Source organism: Halichoerus grypus, chromosome 5 (assembly GCF_964656455.1).
Source record: "Halichoerus grypus chromosome 5, mHalGry1.hap1.1, whole genome shotgun sequence".
NCBI lineage: Eukaryota > Metazoa > Chordata > Mammalia > Carnivora > Phocidae > Halichoerus > Halichoerus grypus.
The window spans coordinates 116,279,374-116,301,397 of NC_135716.1; the positions used below are offsets into that span (position 1 = coordinate 116,279,374).

Here is a 22,024-nt window from a genome sequence, read left to right on the forward strand (position 1 = left end):
CATGTAGGAACTGATGTGACTGCAAATCTTTTCCTTATCCACATTAATATTCTTTCCGTCAACATGGGAGGTGGATATTAACATTTACTGAGTAAAAACAGTGTAAATGAAAGGGCTAAAATTAAAAAAAAAAAAGGAAGGAAGGAAGGGAGAGAGGAAAGGAGGAAGAAGTGTTGGAGTGAATTTAGAAATAACTATCAACAAATTCTGAAGTACTAGGTCACAAAAGAGTTTTATTATTAGATTTTATAAAATGTTGTAGAATCACCATAATATCCTAAGTATATATACATATTTTAGAAGATTAACTAATACTAAGAGATCAGTGGACACTTGAAAATAAAAAAAAAGGTCTGGTCAGTTATCTGTGTTTGGATCAGTACCTTCGGCCCAAAGCTTTGAGACTAAGGAAAGAAACAGCAATTTCTAGAAAAGAGAAAAAAGTAAATAAAACAAAAAAAAATCACCTCCTCATGTGACACAGAAGGCACATGTAACTTAAGTGAGAAATTGTCAGATGTTTATTATTATATCAGGTATCTAGCATCATGATTACACAACACTTTAGGCTCAAAAGGTGCAGAATTCACTCATTCAACTCATTTGCTAAGCACTTAACAGATGAATTAGGCAACTGTGCTAAACACTAGGGAAACAAGGAAGAATGAAATATAGCCCCTGCTTCAGGAAGTTCACAACCTTTTGGAGAAGACATATATGGAAACAAATAACTCAATTACTACAAATAAATGCTTAAAAAAAGGGGTTTGGATGGAGTGCTCTGGGAGCTTTAAAAGCGACATGACTAACTGCCTATGGGGCACTAGAAAAGACTTCATCGAAGAGCTAACATTTGAGTAGACCTACAAAGTGGACAGTTTTCCAGAGTGAAGGAGAGACATTCTAAATATGGGGAACAACACACGTGCCAGAAGTGTGAGGCAATAGTTAAGTTTGGAGAAAGTAACACTTCACGTGGCTGAAGCACTGGGCACCTGAGGAAAATAAGGCAGGAGAAGTTAAGTCTCAGCTTACGTCAGACTGTGTCTCTTGTGCCTTGGGCAAACTTGTGAGCAATGGCGTCCCAGTAAAGGTGTCCCACCAGAAAAGTGACAAATCAGTTTGGTATCTCAGAAAAATAACACCGGTGCTACTCTACAGGATGCACTTAAATAGAAGACAACCCAAATTTGAACCTGCTGGTAAGTAAGAACTGTTACTATTCTCATCTTGTCTGGAAAAAAAAAAAAAAACAGCTGCTTTAGCAAAAAAGTGTTCCTAAACCGATGATCACAATTCAATATAAATTGCCACCATTGAGACTAAAAGAACCAAAGTACTTACACAAAACCTCATATGAATGAATAATTATAATGGTCTCACAGAAGATCGTTAGGACTATAGTAAGAGAAACATTCAGCCCTGGAACTAAAGTAAAATATCTTTTTTAAATGACAAAAAATTATGCGTACATCAAAATATCAACTATAAGTTTTACTTTTGTTTCTTTATACTTTTGGGTTCTTTTCAAAATTTCCACAGTAAGTAGTACATTTAGAATCAGCAAAAAAATTTTAAAAGCACACTGTTCATTGCAGTTGATAAACAATTATCTTTATAAACATCTTAAAACTAAAATATTACCTTTTTGTCTCCTTGTTTTCGTCTTCTTAACCCTGGTCTATAATCATCTCCAAATCTCAGAAAGTAATAGTAAGATACTAGCCTCTCGATAGGATCCCTTATGACATTAATGTAAATTGGTTTCTTCTTCACACCAAATCTGAAGCAGAAGGAAACATAAAAGGTGAAATCTATATTTTTGTTCTGTTTTGGGGTGTCCTGAAATTATAAGTTTGAGGTATAAATTCTATATGGAAAGAAGAACATGAGTTTATTTAAATAACATAGAATATGTGGAGATTAGGAAATAGTTTATGATTATTTATGTTACAATACAGTAAAAAGGAAATAAGAATTTAAAAATCACTGCTGAAGATAAAGAAGAGAAGGGAAATTTGAATGAAAGACAATTTTATATTTTACTGGCAAGAATTACATTAAGCATTTTAATTTCATGTAGCAATGATTTCTCACTTCTGGCCCATCAAACCAGACACACATTATCAATAGATACAGCATTAAATCCACACAAGCGTGACCATTGGAGTCTACCGTCTGCTAGTGCTGATTTTAAAGACAACAGTGAAAGACATTTAGTTTCCAGCACTGTTTCCTTGGGGAATGAGAAAGAGGTGAAGGATTAGAGGAGACAGAGTAGGCTTTTACTTTAGCAACATCTGCAGCCCCTAGAATCATCCAGCTGGCTCCTGTTCTAATATCCTCACTTGTCCCAGTCTTGAAACTTTTGTGTTACTTTCATCTCTACTTTCCTTTATTCTTCATTTAGTCCAGTTACCAAGTCCTTTTGATTTTTCTGCTGTTGGCTTCCCCACAGATCTGACCTGTCCTCATCACCCCTTTCCTCTCCACCACCGCCCTCTCCCGGGGCCTCTTGCTTGCATCGCTGCAATAACCTCGTTGGTTTCCTTGCATCGGTGTCTCTCCTTCTCAATCTGTCTTCCAGACCAATTCCCAACTGATATCACTAAAACACCATTTATTAAATCATTCTTCTTAGGAATCTGGAATAACTCTACTGTTTATGTTGACATCAAACCCACACTCCTTTGCCTGGTTGCTGATGGCTGCTGGCCTCTCAGGTACCACCTTATTGACCTAACTTTATTTTTAACTGTCCTCAAAGAAGAAACCATCTGTTACAGTTAGGCTCACCTCTTCTACCTCCCCCAGCATATCACACTTATTCCTATTTCTCCTTACGTGCCTCTGCTCATTCTGTCTTCCTTCACTAGAATGCCATTCTCATTTTTCTATTTTTTCTATTACATTAATGCATTTTAAAAAAACTTTTTTGTGCACCCGATACATGCCAGCACTATTCTAATACTAGGAGTACAGTGGTGAGAAAAAAAAAAGAATTCCTTGTCCTGGTGGAGCCAACATTCTATTTGGGGGAATATAAACCAATAAGTAAGTATGTGAGATGGTAAAAAGTACTAAGGAAAAAAATGATGCAGTGAAAGGGAACAGGAACTGCCAGAAGTGGGGAGAGTACAATTCAAAATAGGGGTTTCCAGGCAGGCCTCTGGAGGAAAATGTTCCAGGAAGATGAAACTCCAGGAGTATGAAGTCCCTGCTCCCTTGGCCCCCCAGCCTCTAAGTGCCAGGCATTTTCAGGGAACAGCAAGGAGATCAGCCTGGCTGCAGCAGAATCAGAAAGTGAGTAGAGAGAAGGGGGTGGGGTGGAGGAAGTGCAGATCATGTGGGCCCTACAGAGCTTTATAAGCATCAGGAGGGAAGCCTGAGTCATCAGAGAAGTGTTACGATATGGGTTTAATATACAAAAGGGTGACTATAGTTACCAACACTGTACTGTAAACTTGAAGTTGCTACGGAGAGTAGATTTTAAATGTTCTCACCATAAGGATAGCAACAACAAGATGGTAACTGTGTGAGGTGAAGGATGTGTTAACAAACCTTATTGTGGTAAACACTTTACAATATATGTGTATCAAATCATCACACTGTACACCTTAAACTTACACCATGTATATGTCAGTGTATCTCAAGCAGGAAAGAAAAAACCCCACCACCGGCTGCTGTTTGGGAATACAATGCAGAGGGGCAATAAAGAAATCCTGTAAAGCCTAGGAAGCCTGGGGCACAACGTGCTGTCTGCTTTCATTAACACCTGCACCCAGGGGCTACTGTTCTCAGGACCACTCACTGCTTGTCCCATTAGTGCTTCTCTTGTAAGTCTTCTCTCCCAGGACCATCATAAGCCACTTGAGAGCAGGCACCGTACTGAACACTTCTTTTATATATTTCACAGGGCCTAGGAGATACAAATCCTTGCCTACTGATTACTACTAATTTGAAAGATTAAAAAAATATATTAGCAATCTCTCCTAAAATAGGAATCACAATGAGAAATGATAGACCTAAGCTTAGGTTGTGTGACTCTGATAAGAGACAGTGAAAGTTGCTTATTCTTTTAACCACTCTTGATATGTTTGTTCATCTGTCCACAGAAACTTTCCATTTTAGCTCACAGCTTATAACTTAAATTTCCCTTCTTATTCAAATCTGTTTCCAAAGGCATTAAAAAGCATATACCTAAACTAACCAATTCCACATTTCCCCGTTACTTCTGCCCACTGCAATCAATGTCTTACACATCAGCACGCATTCTATAAGTGCTTTCTACTTAGTTCTTAAGCAAATGAGTAGTGAAAAGAGACTATACAAGAGAAAAAGCAAGGTGCCTGGATAACTCGATTCTTTCAGCCTCTGAATTACTGAAAATTAACTAACCAGGAAATTCCTAATTTACAAATAGGTTGTATTCTATAAGAACCACTTTCTGTGTGAGAAGGGGTCAGCTGTCTTGACTTCTAGTTCTTTTCTCACCATTAAGTGACTCAAGGTCACTAAAATTCTGCGTACATACAGAAATACTGCAAACTACAGAGAACCCTTCTGTCAAACATTATCATAATATTAAAGTTGTGAGTTGGTAATCAGAATTGGTATGCATTTTTTTCACTCAATTCATAAAACCAATAATGCAGTAAACAATTTTTTCACAAGTTTTTAAAAGAGGAAACAGTATCATTGCCAAATATATGGCACTGTCACATTAGGCATTACAGTAGAAGCTCCATGAGGGCAGGGACTGCTTCCCTCTTAGTCATGGCTTTATCACTAGTGTTCAGCACAGTGCCAGACACACAGGTGTTGAATATTATAGAATTAGGTTGAACAGACAGCTGGAAAGTAACCACTTAGGAGGCCTTTCTGTGGGACAGTGTACTCAGTAACGAGAAGAGTCGGAGGGGGGGCGGGCATCAGAAATACACGGTTGAGGGGGCGCCTGGGTGGCTCAGTTGGTACAGTTGGACTCTTGGTTTCAGCTCAGGTTGTGATCTCAGGGTCGTGAGATCAAGCCCCAAGTAAGGCTCCATGCTCAGTGTGGAGTCTGCTTCCGATTCTCTGTCTCCCTCTCCCTCTGTCCTTCCCACTCATGCTGTCTTTCTCTCTCAAATCAATCTTTAAAAAGAAAAGAAAAAAGAAAAGAAAAGGAGAGAAAAAGAAAGGAAAGGAAAGGAAAGGAAAGGAAGAGAAGAGAAGAGAAGAGAAGAGAAGAGAAGAGAAGAGAAGAAAAAAGAAAAAAACACAGGGTGCCTGGGTGGCTCAGATGGTTAAGTGTCTACCTTCGGCTCAGGTCATGGTCCTAGGGTCCTGGGATCGAGTCCCGCATCGGGCTCCCTGCTTAGCGGGGAGCCTGCCTCTCTCTCTCTCTCTGTCTCTTATGAATAAATAAAATCTTTTAAAAAAAAGTCTATTAAAAAAAAAAACAAAAAACAAAAAACAAAAAAAAACACAGTTGCTACCTTAACTGAGAGAGCGGAGTCTTGTAATAGGAAGCTACGAGGAGGGGAACGCACAGGATGATGGGGCAATGACTCCAATCTTAAAACTGTGGGATTCCCTGGGAACCCCCTTACCATCTCCGTTATTAGCCAGTGACCACCCTAAGTCATTCTCTCGGGAATTACCTCCTTCCCCTATCATCTCCCACCACTGCTTCCTCTTTTTTCCTTCCCCCAAGTCCCTGACATGTGGGACAGACAGCAATTCTTACCAAGTGGCACTAAAAAGGGGATATGGCACTTTACAAAATTCTTTTTGCTGTCTGGAAAATGACTTTCTGGGGCATGGCTTTGGGTGGCATTTATGTGTATGAAGTATGATTTTAATGAGATAACATGTATGAACTCATTCTGAAGATGGATAAGACTATTATTTATATGTTAGTTATGGTTACATAGACATGGAGGCAAGAGATTCTAACAGAAAACAGGCATGATAAAAACAGCACCTGGGCCATTCAGCTCAGCCGGTTAGGAAACAAGCATCCTTTTAGGTTTGTAGGTTTAATTCTTTAGCCAACCAGGTAGTTTTGTACACGGGGGGGAAATGTGTTCTATGGTCATGAACTCCACCTTTAAACCTAGCTGGGCATCTGAGCTGTTCCTCAGGAGGGCTCAGATGAAGAAAAGACAATCCATCTTCATCCCAAAAATACAAACTATTATTGACCTATTAGAACATGATCTTCCTAGGAAGAGAAGAGCATACGTAGTAGGAATCTGCGATGTTCTATAAAGATCAAAAGGCAAAAAATATAATCTGAGCAGCAGATTGGTAAGAAGACATTTTAGAAACCTTATTCTTCCCCCTTAAACATATGTGGTAAGACAAAGAAAGGAACATGAACTGGGCACATGTCTTTACAACTACACTCTATATAGTTTGGATAAATGAATAAATGTCGAGAATGGTTAAAAGAACAAGTGCATACTCAGAACATCTGAAAGTATCCTTGTCGTCTAGTTGGACAAAGCCTACATGGAACATGATGAAGCTGCAAGAGGGCTGACTAGCCTTTGGGAAGCACGATGCTTTGTGATTTCTGCTTCATACTAGATTTAACCTCTTTAGGGAAGCAGCAGTCTCACTGGGGACACTGATATCTTATATATATTTATTCTGGACTCTCTTAGCCCTAAAGTTTCATAGAAACTTTCAAATCCCTCCCCATGTGGCAGGTTCCCATGATCTTGTTTCAAAAACAAAGAACGACCTGTTGGTATCTGTTGGTCCCACTGGTGGATGTTGTGATTTCTGTAGTAATTATTTACGTCTTAAAAAGGGCATTCATCTACTATGCATCTATTAGAATGGCCCAAATTAAAAAAAAAAAGAAAAAAAAAGTCTAACAGTACCAAATGCTGGCAAGAATGCATAGCACCTGGAACTCTCATACACTGTTGGTGAGATTGCAAATAACACAACCGCACGAAAAAAGTTTTGCAGTGTCTTATAGAGTTACTATATAATCCAGCAATCCCGCTTCTATTTGCCCAAGAGAAATGAAGAGGTATGTCCACATAAAATCTATGTGCAAATGTTTTAGCAGCTTTAATCATAATCACCAAAAGCTGGAAACAATCCAAGTATCCACAAACTTGTGAATGGATGAAGACTATGGTGTATCCACACAATGGAATACTAGTCATCCAGGAACTAACTACTGATCGATACATACATTGAATGAATGTCAAAAGCCTTATACTAAGAGAAAGAAGTCAAACTCAAAAGACTTGGTGACTGATTAAATGTACGTGGTAAAGAAAGGGGTTGTCCAAGATGACTCTAGTTTCTGGCTTTGATGTCTTTTTTTTTTTTTTTTAAAGAATTTATTTATTTATTTGACAGAGAGCGAGAGAAAGAGGGAGCACAAGCAGGGGGAGCAGCACAGGAAGAGGGAGAAGCAGGCTCCCCGCTGAGCAGGGAGCCCGATGCAGGCTGGATCACAGGACCCCAGGATCATGACCTGAGCCAAAGGCAGACGCTTAACTGACTGAGCCACCCAGGCGCCCTGTGGCTTCGATGTCGTGATAAAGAAAAATGGGCAAACTTCCCCAAAGGGAATAATGGAGGCAAAGACAGAGTCTTGAGCAATGCCTTATTAAGAGTTGGTAATAAGAAGGGCCAGCATGGATTCAGACAGAGAGAAGAAAAACACCAGTTAAGACAACGTGGTAACTGAGAGAAGACAGAATTATAAAAGAAAATAACACTGCTTTGTGTGAGACATGGAACCTACTGCTTCACATACATTATCATATTTAATCCTCACAACCACCAGGAAGTAGTTACTTTAATTATCTTCACTTCACAAATGAGGAAAATGCAGATCTGAAGTGATGTGGCTGAAACGGCAGAGCCAGTAAGGAACGGGGAGGATTTAACTGCAGACCCGTCTGGTTTTTGGAGACTGCTCCTAAGCAGTCTAGAGGATCAGTGCTGTAGAAAGAGCTGGTGTTACAAGGTCAATAAAAAGGCAACTCTTGCATATCGCCTGTAATGATTACAATAACTTAAGAAATGTTTCTATAATGTTGTGACATACTTGCTGAAAGCGAGAGAAAATGGTGCAAACTTCAACTGGTTCAGCAGAGAAGTACAAGATAAAAGGGACAATCTCACATGAATCTATAGACTAACAAACTACATTAGGCCTAAAATATTGTCGCTTTATTACTCTCTAGGATATTTCAGACCTAGTGAAGCATTCAGTTATGTGTTTCTTGTCCTGACACATCTGCTCTTTACTGATTCACCTCAATTGTTCTGAGAAAGACAACAGGTGATATGGAGAACCCAGAATGACAGCGACAAAGACCCATACTCATTTCTGGGGACAACCACAAAGATAAACACCTGACATGCACCTGAATAAGACTGCTGTATCAAAAATAATTTCCAAATATCTAAGATGCAGACATGTCACCCATAGATAGCTAGATCACAGAAAATCTCAGCAGACTCTGATCGAAACCAGCATTCACACAGTATTCTTTCAGCTCAATATTATTCACTATAAAGGGAAATGTCACTGAAATAAATGAAAGAGGTGTTCTAATGTTTTTATTTTGTAAAATTTGAAGAAAATCAAACTGGAGGTAATAGATGCTGCTGGTAAAGAAGGAGTATGAATTTAAAAGGGAGGATGATCTGTAATATTTTCACTGTTTATAATGAAACATAGTGAACTGATAACTACAGAAAAAAATGGGGTTTCAGTGAACTCACTGAGGACAAGAACTACAACTTATTTATTCAACTTTATATTGCCTGCACTCTAGGACATTTTGAAAATGTCCAACCTATACAATTTCTTTTAGTGAGAAGTTTTAAATTTATGACATTAATGATATATTATTTTAAAAATTGTGCTGTCCACCAACTGAAATGAAAACAAAAATTTAACACTAAAGAGAGAAATGGAAAAAGGAACTAGGAAATGGGCTAAAACAAACAAACAAACAAACAAACAAATAAAAACAAGAATGAGACTAAGACAAAAAGGACCAAGACAGGACAGGAATACAAACTTGGAACAAGGAGATGTTTTTGTTATTATGCTAAAGTTCTGAATAAAACCAGAAAAATAAAGCCAAAACATGGCTTGAACACATATAGGCTTACAAATAAAATGTGTGCCTTCTTAGTGATCAGTCTAAACCAGAAATCACTTTTTTTTAATTTTCTTTATCTTGCTTCCTGGGTTTCCTGGGATATACTGAGTTTATATGCTGTTTAGGGACTCTTTTAAGGCAACTGAAAAGCTAAGTGATTAAACATTTCTTTCACCAAATTCGACTGTTTTCTCCTGAAGGCAAGTATTTTAATGGATTCCACAAAGTACTATGGCAGTCAAGAATATGTTTTGAAGAATAAAAGTATTCTAAAAATTGGTGAGGTGATTTTTGTTTCCTCTTCCTTACTCCTTCATGGTCAGTATGCCTGTCAAACTAAAATTTATTTTAAAAGATACTAGTCACATCTACAATAGTTCTTGACTATATACCTCAAAATATATTCTCTCTAGGTGATTTCTTTCAGGCGTTTGTTTTAAATCTTGTAAAAGTCTACTGAAATTTTTCACAATACTTTTCACTTCCAGTAACATGAGACCCATTATGGAAATATTCAAACCTTAAATGTTCATGTTAGTATTTAATAAATGAGATAAATCTTTTCAAGAAACCTTATACTTTTCCAACTGCAAGAACCCCAGCAAACACCAGAGCTTCAAGTACAAGACTTTTGCCAAAAGCAAAAGCACTCAATATATTATTTTAATAATGGAAACCTCAAGTATTAGAAACCAAGCTGTGTGTGGAAAAAATAAATCATTTAGGTGAAAGGGTAACAAACATTCAACTGAAGGATAATGCAGCCCTGAGGGAAAATATGCATATGAATGGAGTTTATGAAATTGGTTCAGTGCCTCTGTAAGGAAAAAATAATTAGTTTATTTTAAAGCTGCCTATAAAATGTTTTCGATATTGCAGTATGAATTATTTACAGAAAAATGTACATCAAACTTTAAAACTGCCATTTTACTGAAACATCTTGAGTACTGTGGAACTAAACATATATTGTTTCATGTATGTAATATCTGGGAGATTCCCCTTTAATTACAAGCTCTTCAAAAAGTTAAGGGTTAGTATCTAAATCAGTAATAATTCATTCAATTCTTTTTCATTTCAAATTTAGGAGGTTAAAATGACTGGGATATCAATTTAATTTTCAAATTTGACACAGAATGCTCTCTAGAGTTGACAAATACATGAGAGTATATTACTTTGAAGTCATGACTGCTAACAAAATGACTGAGGGAACATGTCTGAGCGTAAATCATTTTAAAAATACATTTTAAATATGTCTTTGAAGTTAGTACAGGTTATTGGGGAAAAGATTTGGATTTGAGGTTTTACCATAATGCTACTCTATGTGCTACAAAAAACATTCAAATGGATTCACAAAATAACCTATGTTTAGAATATTCCTTTTGCCCAGTTGTGTGAATAGTACTTCGATGTGGCACAGACTCTAGGGGGAGCCACACAGTGCGTGGATACCAAGTGTAGGCCTGTAGTTCTATGAACTCTTTTTGAGAGAATTATGATAGAACCCACTCCACGCCCCCAAAATATGGAAAATCGGAGTTATTTATCTCCAGTTTCAGGCAAATCACTATAAAAAAAAATCACTATTTTTTAAAAAGTCTCTTTTGAACATATCACAACTTTAAAGCGAAAACAAGGTAGCCCAAAAGAAAGTGTACACTTCACTGTCTCTTGGCTGAAAAGCAGAGGCAAGGGTAACCAATAACTAGGTGATGGGGTTCTTTGCTTTCTCAGTCCTCAGTCAGTGATATGGTAAGTCAGAATCTGATTGGCCTCTAGGTTAAAACATGGCACTCTCCTAAAATAGTGTCACTTGCTTATACAAGATGCATAAACAGAATAAGGATAAATAACTACCTGCATTTAGTCTACTTTGAATTTCTAAAATTTCTAAAATTAATGTGACAGTAATCAACTTATGAACACTAGAGGGCAGTAAAACACTAGAAGGTGTATTTAAATTACATCTCTAAAAGTGGCAAAGGCAAGCCAGTACATTTTTTTTTTGAATCAAAATCATAACAATTTAATAAATGTGTTTCTTTTTAGGTTGCTAAAGTACAAAGCATTCTTTAGTGTGTCATTTTGGTACAACTTACTTTGCAAAATCCAAATAAGAAACATGTCCATGATAAAACCCTGGTTTCATCTCTTTCCAGGAGGTTATATTCTTTACAAAGCGTACCTAAAACAGGAGAACACACTCATTACTGAAGTTCAATATAAAGGAAAATGAAATCTGATGATAGTAAAATACTTTCCATTTAGACATTTAAAACAAATCACACAAGTTTGACAATTACAGAGCTTGAAACACAGGTTTCAACTAAGGAGAGCACAGTGTGATCTGTAATTACCAATTCATTACAGAGAGAGCCATTATCACCACACTCAGAAAAGAGTGAGAGAGAACCCTGAAAGAAAAACCCACACAGTGCAATCATTTACAATGCTGCACAGTGAGTAATTCACATGAGTGAGGGGAGGGTGGGTACCAACACACGCCCAAGTCTGTTTTTTACTCCCAGAGACTTGTTATTCATAAAAACTCATACTTATTAGCAGCTCAACAAACAAAACAAAAAGTAATCCTTAAACCAAAATAATTAAAGAAAAGATGATTATCAGAGGGCTTTAGAGAACAAAGAGCAGATATTGTTAAGTTCATTGATAAAAAAAGATTAATAAATTTAGAGAGGTCCTATAGGTAATGTTTTTAAAAATTTTGAATATCTATTACTATTTTAATTTGCTGGAATTAAAAGCACTCAAAAGATTAGTTAATATAAAAATTCTTTTAGTATAAATATGCTAAAAAAAATTTTAAGAGCTGATTAATATAGAACTTGATAAGCCTAAGTATCACTAGCTGCAAAGCAGTGATACACTATTTCTCAAAGAAAAATGTTATATATTTTTGATAAGCAAATTTCTGCATGATACACAGCAAGTGGTTAAGAATGTCTTCTGGGGACTAGATACATACAGTGTGGTGGAGAAGAGCTGAAGGGTAGGGGGCCCACCACCCTAAACTACACTGAAAGCTTCTGCAAGCTGTGACCTAAGTCTCTAGAGCACAGGCCTGTCAACTGCATACTTCTGACAACTTATCAATCTTGCATTTACATTTTAGAATGGAGTTAGTCACATGGAGATATTCTGGACCACTTCTACCAGATTAGTCGATAAATTAATAGCAATGAATGATGATGGCTGCCTCCTAGAAAATACCTATTGGTAGCGCAGAGTACAAAACAGTGCAGAAGCGGCCACATGTCAGAGAATGTGAACTAGAGAAAAACAGAAGGTTCTGGGAAAATTTATGTCTTAGGGGAAGCCTTAATAACTCACATACTAAGGGAAATAACAGAGTTCTTAGAAGGGAAGTGATAGGAACCTTATTATCTTATACACACACACACACACACAAGCCCTTAAATCTGAAAATTGAACGTAGATGATAAAATTATGTTGCATTAGAAAATACAGTTATATTCAGCAGTTACGAATTTTCCCCAACCAAAAAAAAATAATAATAAAAAAAAGAGCCAAATAAATGTGTGATTTGAGGTTCTCATGTTCTTTCCTATCTGTTCTTTAAGGAAGGTTCCAAATAGAATGAAAATATCAAAAGACAAATGAAAAAGAAACAAAAAATTAAAATTAGATAACCCAAAAACTGAATCCTTAAAAAAAGTTCACATGTTGAATATGGAAAGTCCTTATAAACTGCCACTTACTGGTAAATTATTTCATATAAGCCTTTGGTTCTGTGAAAATCAATTCCATTATTTCAGCCAAAAATGACGGGGAAATAGAAGGAAAAGAGAATAGGAATGGGAGGTGGTGGTTTAAGGGTACTTAAGGCATATTTAGCAACTCAGCTCTATTTTCCAGAAGCCCAGATTTAATGTGGATGTGATGGTGTGGGAGAAAAATAAGAGGAGACGGCAGATTGAAATCTGGGAAAATGGTGTTCTAGAAGCCACATGTTAGAGAGGATCGATAGTACCAACTTAGAGTACACTGTGGTAAAAGACTCAGGTGAAAATAAGAGTTAGCTATAAATATAAACTTCAAGGATCCTTCTTTCTTCCACCTTTCCTCAAGACAGTCAGGATTAAAGTGAACCCTCCTAAGGACACACTTCATGCAACATGTGTCCTTCACCATCAGGTGTAGAGCCCAGGAAGCTGGATAATGTCTGGACTGCTGCAGGGCTTCTCAAACTCAATCACCTGGGACTCCGGTCAAAATGCAGATTTGATTCAGTAGGTCTGGAGTGGGGCCCAAGATTCTGCACTTCTAACAAGTCTCCACAGGATGGCAGATCAGTGGACCACACTGAGAAGCAAGGCTTCAGCATAGGTAGGCCCAGGAGCTACTGCTTGGTTTTATTTACATGAAGTTTGTTATTGTAGTGCTTTGCAAAGTAGTCCCTGAGGTCTATAAAAGCTCTTAGCAAAGATATACTCTCATATTCACTGCTTTCATGATAAAGAAAAAAAAAAGTGTACTGAAGTAGAACAGATTTTTAAAGATTGCCTTGTAAGCCACAATATATAAAACCGAAGTGAGGACAGGAGCAGAATGAACCCTGCCTACTCCGTCTCCTTCTACCCACACACAGTGATGCCTAAAGCATACTGGAACTAAAGCATTCCAAGAAACAGTTTAAAAACAAATGAAATGAGAAAAAGGGTTGTTTCCAGTTGGGACTCAGGGAAGAGTTGAGTGATGGTGGAGAACAGAACAAGGCATGAAATCTTCCACTGCTGTCACCAACCTCAAGCTCTCTTGTTTACAGAATCAGCATTTTAAAGGTGGAAGGGATTTAGGATATCCTGTACTCTTATTTTACAGATTAAAAGGAAGCTCAAGAACCACATACCTTGGATTTTGGTCCACTCATCCTTCTATACCACAAGCTAATTTCCTTAATTTATTATTGTTCAGTTGAAGCAAAGTGGAAAAAAACCCAGAAGGATGTGAAAAGAAAGGTGAGTAGCATTTGTATCAAGATTTTGATCAACAAACTGGGGCACTGAGAATTTCAGGTTTTATCCACTGCAGAGGAAACCCCTCAGATCTAGCCATTCGAAACTCATCACAAGATCTAAAAGCTCTGTAGATACAGCTCTCAAAACTGTTTATTTTCCTCATCACATTCATTATAACCTCCACGTCCAATCCACCCTGTTCACTACCCTTGTATTGGACAACCATTTTTGCAACAATGACCGCTGACTTATTCTTGCCTTTTTACTATTTTGGGTAACCTTGGGGTTTGCTGAACACTGCTATCAAAACTAAGAGACCTGGTTTAAATGTCTATATAGGACTTCACATTTTATTTTCTAAATTCATTATGAGGTAAATTCACATGGGTTATTATTGCTTTTAAATTCTCTACCCTATTACTGTTAAAGTCTCTCAAAACACACAGAATCTTTCTCTAATCTCCAATTATGAGAATACTGAAGGCACATATGCATATATGTGCATATGTTTTTTTCTTTCATCTCATCAACATTTAAGGCAATGTGTTGAAGTCTCATTAATAAAGCTGTGGCTGATTTACAATTTGCAATAATCAAAAGATGCTGAGCTGAGACTGACCTTCCCTTTACAAAAAAGAAAAAAGTGCTAAGCAAACAAATGATGTCAATAGGTTCAAGTAGTGGTTCAGACTAATTTGGAGAATAGGCGGAGGGAGCATTTAGAAGTGTCATTTACAGGGGCGCCTGGGTGGCTCAGACGGTTAAGTGTCTGCCTTCGGCTCAGGTCATGATCTCAGGGTCTTGGGATCGAGCCCCGCGTCGGGCTCCCTACTCAGCTGGAAGCCTGCTTCTCTCTCCCCCTCTACTACTCCTCCCTGCTTGTACTCTCTCTGTCGAATAAATAAATAAAATCTTTAAAAAAAAAAAAGTGTCATTTACATACTGCTGAAATTCTATAACCATCCTTTGACCCCATTTGAAGAGCAACCTTTTTAAAAGGTTTCCTTTTTGGGGTTCCTGGGTTGCTTAGCTGGGTTGTTAAGCAGCTGACTCTTGATTTCAGCTCAGATCACAATCTCAGGGTCATGAGATGAGCCCAGGGTCTGGCTCCATGCTCAGCGGGCAGTCTGTTTCCCCTCCCCCCTCATGTCCCACCCCCCTAAAATAAACAAACAAATAAAAAGTTTCCTTTTCAAAGTCTGAATTTAGCCATTTCTCCTTTTAGCCATGTTAGCTGATTCCCCCAGAGTGCCCCCTGCAGAGTTTTCCCTGCCTCTCCTCCCTCCATCCCCATTCTCGCCCTTTCATCAGTCAGCCCTACTGTAATTCCTGCTCTACGATTTTCTGCCCTCCCACCTCTCCTGCACCACTTGCCTAGTCTTTCGGTTTATCTTCGGGTTTTCCACTGCAGTGGGGCATCCTGCTCAAGACCTCGAGATAAGGCTCTGGAATAGAGAGGAGTGAGTGGAAGTGGAGATTAGGTGAGCAAACTTGCACGCCATTCACTGTATGGACTCTCACTGACTACATTTGGCACTAGTGAAAGGGAAAGTGGAAAAAAAAAAAGAAAGGGAAAGTGGTAGGTGAAAGGAGCAAAGCATAATAGTGGCAAATGGATTTAAGGAGACAGAAGACACTGAACACACTGGCTCGGGGAGAAGAAATAAAGTCACTGTAGTGAACTTATTCAAAGAGTATTTCCATACTCTGATTGAAATAGGCTATCAAGAAGGACTTTTCAGAAGTAGTTGTTAGATATACTACATGAAAAGAGATGTTTTTATAGCTAGCCTGGAGCAGATCCGAAACTGTGATTTCTGTCAGATTTTATAACTCAAGCAGAGTCAGGCTAGCAAGTCATCAAAGGAGATCTTTAGGGAAAATACAAGCGATGTAGGGATTGGTGCTGTGATTTATCTGTTAGTAGACTCAGACCTGAACCAGTGCGACAGAAAAAAGCTAAGAAAGCACCATAACAGTGTACCTAGACCTACATTTCTAATAAGATTCGTCTCAACATTAATTATCTGAAAGAACTTGCTTTCACCATCTATAAGTAGGAATGTCATCCTGACAATCCTGGCCAAATTCCAGCTTTGTAATTACTATCTAGTGAATGAATACTACTATTAACTTGGGTAATTACTATATACCAAACACCTACTCATGCCTATACTTAAAATAAACATCCACTGTACAGCTCTGGGTAGTTTTATGAGACTAGAAAGGAAGTTTTCTACACAAAAAGGAAAAGTGAATAATAATTGGATAAAAAAGGTTCAGCAGCAACAGAACATATTTCACCCAAGTCCAGAACTGTATTGTTCAGTCCTTTTTGCAGAAGGGTGGGTGTGTCCCAAATCACCTGAGGTAAGGGGAGAACATATTACCATCAATCAGAGGGGCTCATTCTGCCAGTAATTATCATCACTGGCATTGTGCTGAATTAAGAACTACTTTCAGAACCTAATTCCATTCATTTGTTCTCTCATTCATTCATTCATTAACAAAAATTTTATGGAGCATATGTACTATGTCTCAGACACCATTCTAAACACAAGGAATACAGTGGTGAATAATATGATGAACAAGGTTCCTGCCTTTTAGGAGCTTATACAGAGGAAAAGACCAATAGGAAACAAACAAATCAGAAATAGGAAAGATACAGAAAGAATGATGGTGCACAGTAACTTGGAAGAAGTATTTAATATATAGGAGAGACAAGTAAGGTTTTCCTGGAGGATGTTAAAAGGATAACATGAAGTCAATAGTGAGAAACCAGAAGAAGTGTATTCCAAGACATAATGTTAAGTGCAGAGGCCTTGAAATGGGAAAGGCTTGGTACATTCAATGAACCAAAAGGCCAATGTGGCTAGTAAACAAGAGGATGGAGTAATGGACAAGGGCTAGATTTAAAAGGGCCTGGTGGCCAAGGTAAGGAATATGGATTTTGATGGGGAGGTTGGAATATGAATTTAAAGACAAGTACTTCATCATCCTAGGAAGACTATAATATGCATCTTCTCATAACCCATTGAGAACTAGGTTCTAGATCTTTGCTACTCAAACTGTGGTTCAAGGACCAGAAGAATCAGTTTTGGCATCAGGTTCCATCTTAGTCCTTCTGAATCAGAATCTACTTTAACTGATGATTGATACACACATTACAAGTTAGGAAGCACTCATCTAAAGTGATGCTCTGAAATATCAGTATCTGCAACTAACATCAAATCATGGGCTCTAATGCAAAAGACCAGAAGGTGCCCTAACAGTGAATTAAAAGAAAAAAATTACTATGTTGTCCTACAGAGAATGCAAATTCTGGAATATTTCCAATGCTTAGAAAGGGGTTAAATATGATCACAAACCTAAACAGATGAAGAGTAGAAAAGAATTAAGAAAGATGCTAAAAGACCCTGCCACTTAACACCTATCTGACAGTTACTTTAAAGACAAGATGTTCTCTACAACAGACATTTTCATGATAGCAGAGTAAACTTCATTTTCTAACTACAAGAGCTAACTAATCACCTGTCTCCTGACAATCCCTGCCTATTCACTGAGTAAAGCACACTCACAGATATACCTCCCATGACTGAGTCTGTCTCCCTCTCATTGCTTACTCTTCCCATGCCTCATACTCTCAAATGCTTATCTTTTCATTTCCTTGTTCTAACTTTTCCTCTTATTTTATTCCAATTTCTGAATTGTGAAAGATCTCTGAACCGCAGAAAAGTTGAAAGAATATGGTGAACATCTGTATACCCATTCACTAAGATTCACTAACTTCACATTTTGCCATATTTTGCTTCTCTCTTTGTTCTCTCCACATGCACACACACGCTTTTTTCTGAACCATCTGAAAACAAGTAGCAGACATTTTTGATCAAGGATCCAATTACAAATCGCACATTACATTTGGTTTTCATATCTCTTAGTCTCCTCACCTCACCTTGTTTGGTTGTCATGATGTTGATACTTTACAGGAGTTCAGGACAATTATTCTGGAGAATGCTCTAACAAGATGGATTTGCCTGTTTGTTCAAGATTAGGTCTGGATTAAACATTCTGGTGAGAAACATTTTGGATTAAATAATTTGGTAAGAATACCATAAAATGATGTTTTCTTTAAATAATCTTCATAGTTCCTACATCTATGTTTTATGTTCCAAGTAAATTACAAATAAGCTTCTTGAAAGATGTGGCCTTGCTTTTTATTTCTTTAAGAATGTAGCACCAGGGACGCCTGGGTGGCTCCACTGGTTAAGCATCTGCCTTTGGCTCAGGTCATGATCCCAGGGTCCTGGGATCGAGTTCCGCATTGGGCTCCCTGCTCAGCAGGAAGTCTGCTTCTCCCTCTGACCCCCTCTCGTGCTCTCTCTCTAATAAATAAATAAAATCTTTAAAAAAAAAAAATGTAGCACCATCTCTGTATATATTACATACTCAATAAATAAATGAAAACGTGAGAGCAGAGTTGACAACTATTCCTAAGGATGGCAGAATATGCAGAGATAGCTATTATCCACTCAATAGTTTCATACCTGACTCAAAATATTTGGACTTTGCCTCTAAAATCTGAGAATAATTAAGCATGTGAACAGTTTAGCACAGTGCCTAGTACAGTATGTACAAAATACATCCAGGAAAGAGCTGGAGCTAGAGACTATTTCTCTACTCTGTCCCACACAAACATGTTGTAAGTGCTGCTCATTATGTAATCCAACTGCTTTTAAGATAGCGTTTATGCTTCTCTTCTAATGGGTTTTTTTTTCCTATATATAACTAACAAGCTATTGAAAGAAAAACAGAAGTTTTATCTCATCCAAATGCAACTGTGAAAATGTATCACTACATGATGCTTGTAAATGTCATATGTGGAGAGCTTCCAGAGACTCTTATTTCATGAAAAAAAAAATGGCCAATATTACTGTCAGACATCTTATAGCTGCCACACAACTTTGTAATGCTGGACACAAAATAAGCAAGGTAACTTTGTATTTTCTAAAAAAATACTACTGAATAAATCTAAAATTACTATGTGAATATTAAGAGATGTTCCTTTTAAACCAAGATGTATTTTGAAAAGCAATCAAGCAAAGAAATTTAACATCTACCACACACTATATAAAAATGGATTATTTAGGATACTTGCCCCTTGAGATATACAATATTACATAATGAATAGTTTTTATGACCCACTTAGCTAAATAAGCTCATGTTTCTTCTCATTTACAGAAGAGTTATTTAGTTTGGCTGATGGATGTAGATTTTTGGTTTTATGAGAAAGAGTAATTGAGGATACTGCAGAGAGCCAAGAATTATATGGGCAGATGATATACCATATACTATTAGCCTTTACAAACAGCTAAGAAAGCAAACCTTAACCTTATGTATCAGTGTTACTCTCTTGCTTCAGGGTAAGGATTATAAGTTTGCTTAAGAGTAGGATAAGAGTCAGTTCTGTAATAAACAAGTTCAGCTGTTTTCAAACAGATAAATACATTCTTAACTGTATGACTATCACAAAACCTAGGCTACCTTAACATGGTATTTAATTCTACATAGTATTTTCAAATATTATCTTTTCTCCTCATAGGCCCCAATTCCCATTCCCTTCAATATTTATAGAGAATTCTATTTATTTATAATTATAGTGAGAACTCCAGGTGTGGAAAAAATGTGTGCTACTATTGCTAAAGAGATAAGTGATTTTATTTCATGAGATAATTTCCTCTACTTTTCTTAAGACTATTTCATATCTATCCATTTGTTTATCTAAAGTTTCTTGACAATTTAAAGGCAAGGTTATGTTAAAAATATAAACCACAATTCCCGTTCTCCAGGAGTTTGTAGCTAATATTATATAAATTACTAGTAAAGATAAGATGAAGTTAAAAAAAAAAAAAAAAAAAGATAAGATGAAGTTTAGGAGGCTAGTCACAAAACTGAGCGATACAGAACACAGGTATTCATTAAATAAAGATTTCTTTATCATAAAATGAGACAACAGAATGATTTTTGTTGCAAGGTATCTTGCTAAAAATATTTCATATTTTTAAAAGGATACCATACTAAAGAGCATCATTTTCTCTTCAAAAATTCAAGCTTTTAATAAGTTCATTAATTTTACAAATATTTAAATACATATAATATGCAAGGAAATATACCAAATACTGTGAAAAATGCAAAATTATAGAGAAGTTTGTTTGGGGGGGGGGGCACCTGGATGACTCAGTCAATTAAGCGTCTGCTTCGGCTCAGGTCGTGATCCCGGGATCCTGGGATCAAGTCCCATGGCTGGCTCTCTGCTCAGCAGGGAGCCTCCTTCTCCCTCTCCCTCTGCGCCCCCCGCCCCCAACTCACGCACGCTCTCTCTCTCTCTCAAATAAATAAAATCTTAAAAAAAAAGTTTGCTTGGTCCTGTCCCCCAAGAGACTTACAATTCATTGGGGTCAGTACACATACCCCTTAAAATGTTTTTTCCTCTTGAGATACAAAATATGAATGAGGAAGTGTCAGAAAACATTTACTTATCCCCTATGTGTTTACCTGGTCTTGTAGTGACATCACTGGATTATTTTTGGTAGTGTTGATGTGAAGAACATGGTATTTATTCTTTGCACACAGGTCATAGGCAATATTGGTAAAGGAGGTGCTTGCAGTTTTGGGGACTCTGTTATAAATGATCACCATGTCCTCCTCCTCATCCAGCGCTGCCTCTTGCCGAGGACCATCCATTGTATGTCGCTGCTCAATTTCTCGAACTTCATGTCTTGCAATAGCCCTTTCTGCAAAGAAAAACAGTTATGAGTTCACTTTTTAAAGACAATGAAAATAATTTCCAATTCCTCGAACATAATTTTCCTATTCAAGAAATGAGTAAGAGCACTTGAAATGTTTTGAAGACCGAACATTCAGAATTACTCTTTGAAATATAATACACATGCATATACAGAAAAACAGAATAAACAGTCATCAAGTTTAGAATACCACAGACCGGAGACCGATGTAGTACAAAAGTCACACTATGTTCTTTTTTTTTTTTTAGATTTTTTAAAAAATATTTTATTTTATTATTTATTTGACAGAGAGAGAGAGAGAGAGAGAGAGAGCAAGCACGAGCAGGGGGAGCGACAGGCAGAGGGAGAGGGAGAAGCAGACTCCCCAAGGATCAGAGAGCCCGACGCAGGGCTCAATCCCAGGATCCTGGGATCATGACCTGAGCCAAAGGCAGACACTTAACCAACTGAGCCACCCAAGGCGCCCCACACTACATTCTAATAGAATTTCTACAGCCTGAATTAACTCTCAAACACACAAAGACAGATTGCATGGAATACTAAACTTCACGGTAAAAAGTACATTTAGAAAATAAGTCACTTAGAATTTAAGCAAAGATTCTGAAATTTATACTTAGGATTTAATTACTACCTCGTTTATCAAAAGGTAGCAGGGCAATGGTTATAAATGCTGGAGTGATTTTACATAACAAGAGTAGAAACTATACCATTACAAATCCTTTTTCTTTTTGGTGTTGCAAGTCTTGGCTGTGTTTTGTTTTGTTTTGTTTTTTAAGATTTTATTTATCTGTCAGAGAGAGAGAGAGAGAGAGAGCGCATACAAGTAGGGGGATTTGCAGGAAGAGGGAGAAGCAGGCTCCCCGCTGAGCAAGGAGCCCGATGTGGGACTCGATCTAAGGACCACAGGGTCATGACCTGAGCTGAAGGCAGACACTTAACTGGCTGAGCCACCGTGTCCCAGTCCTGGCTATGTTTACTCCTTAAATGGTTCATCTAACTCAAATCACTACCATGCAGTTTGAAAAGCAGTTAGTATTTTGCATCCTATTACTATTACTCTCTATTTAATAGAAGCTTTAGCTTTGAATGTTTT

General features: G+C 37.5%; 1 protein-coding gene across 2 annotated transcripts in view; it reads right to left on the minus strand.

Moving 5' to 3' along the window:
- The window catches only part of HS2ST1 (heparan sulfate 2-O-sulfotransferase 1), a 173,352-nt gene that overhangs the window by 17,582 nt on the left and 133,746 nt on the right, over positions 1–22,024 (minus strand). For both annotated transcript variants that reach the window (XM_036073280.2, XM_036073281.2), the window contains exons 2-4: positions 20,681–20,919; positions 11,228–11,313; positions 1,645–1,783 (exon numbers count right to left, since the gene is read on the minus strand). In XM_036073280.2, coding sequence (XP_035929173.1) covers positions 1,645–1,783; positions 11,228–11,313; positions 20,681–20,919 — 464 coding nt within the window. The remainder of the gene's footprint in view (positions 1–1,644; positions 1,784–11,227; positions 11,314–20,680; positions 20,920–22,024) is intronic.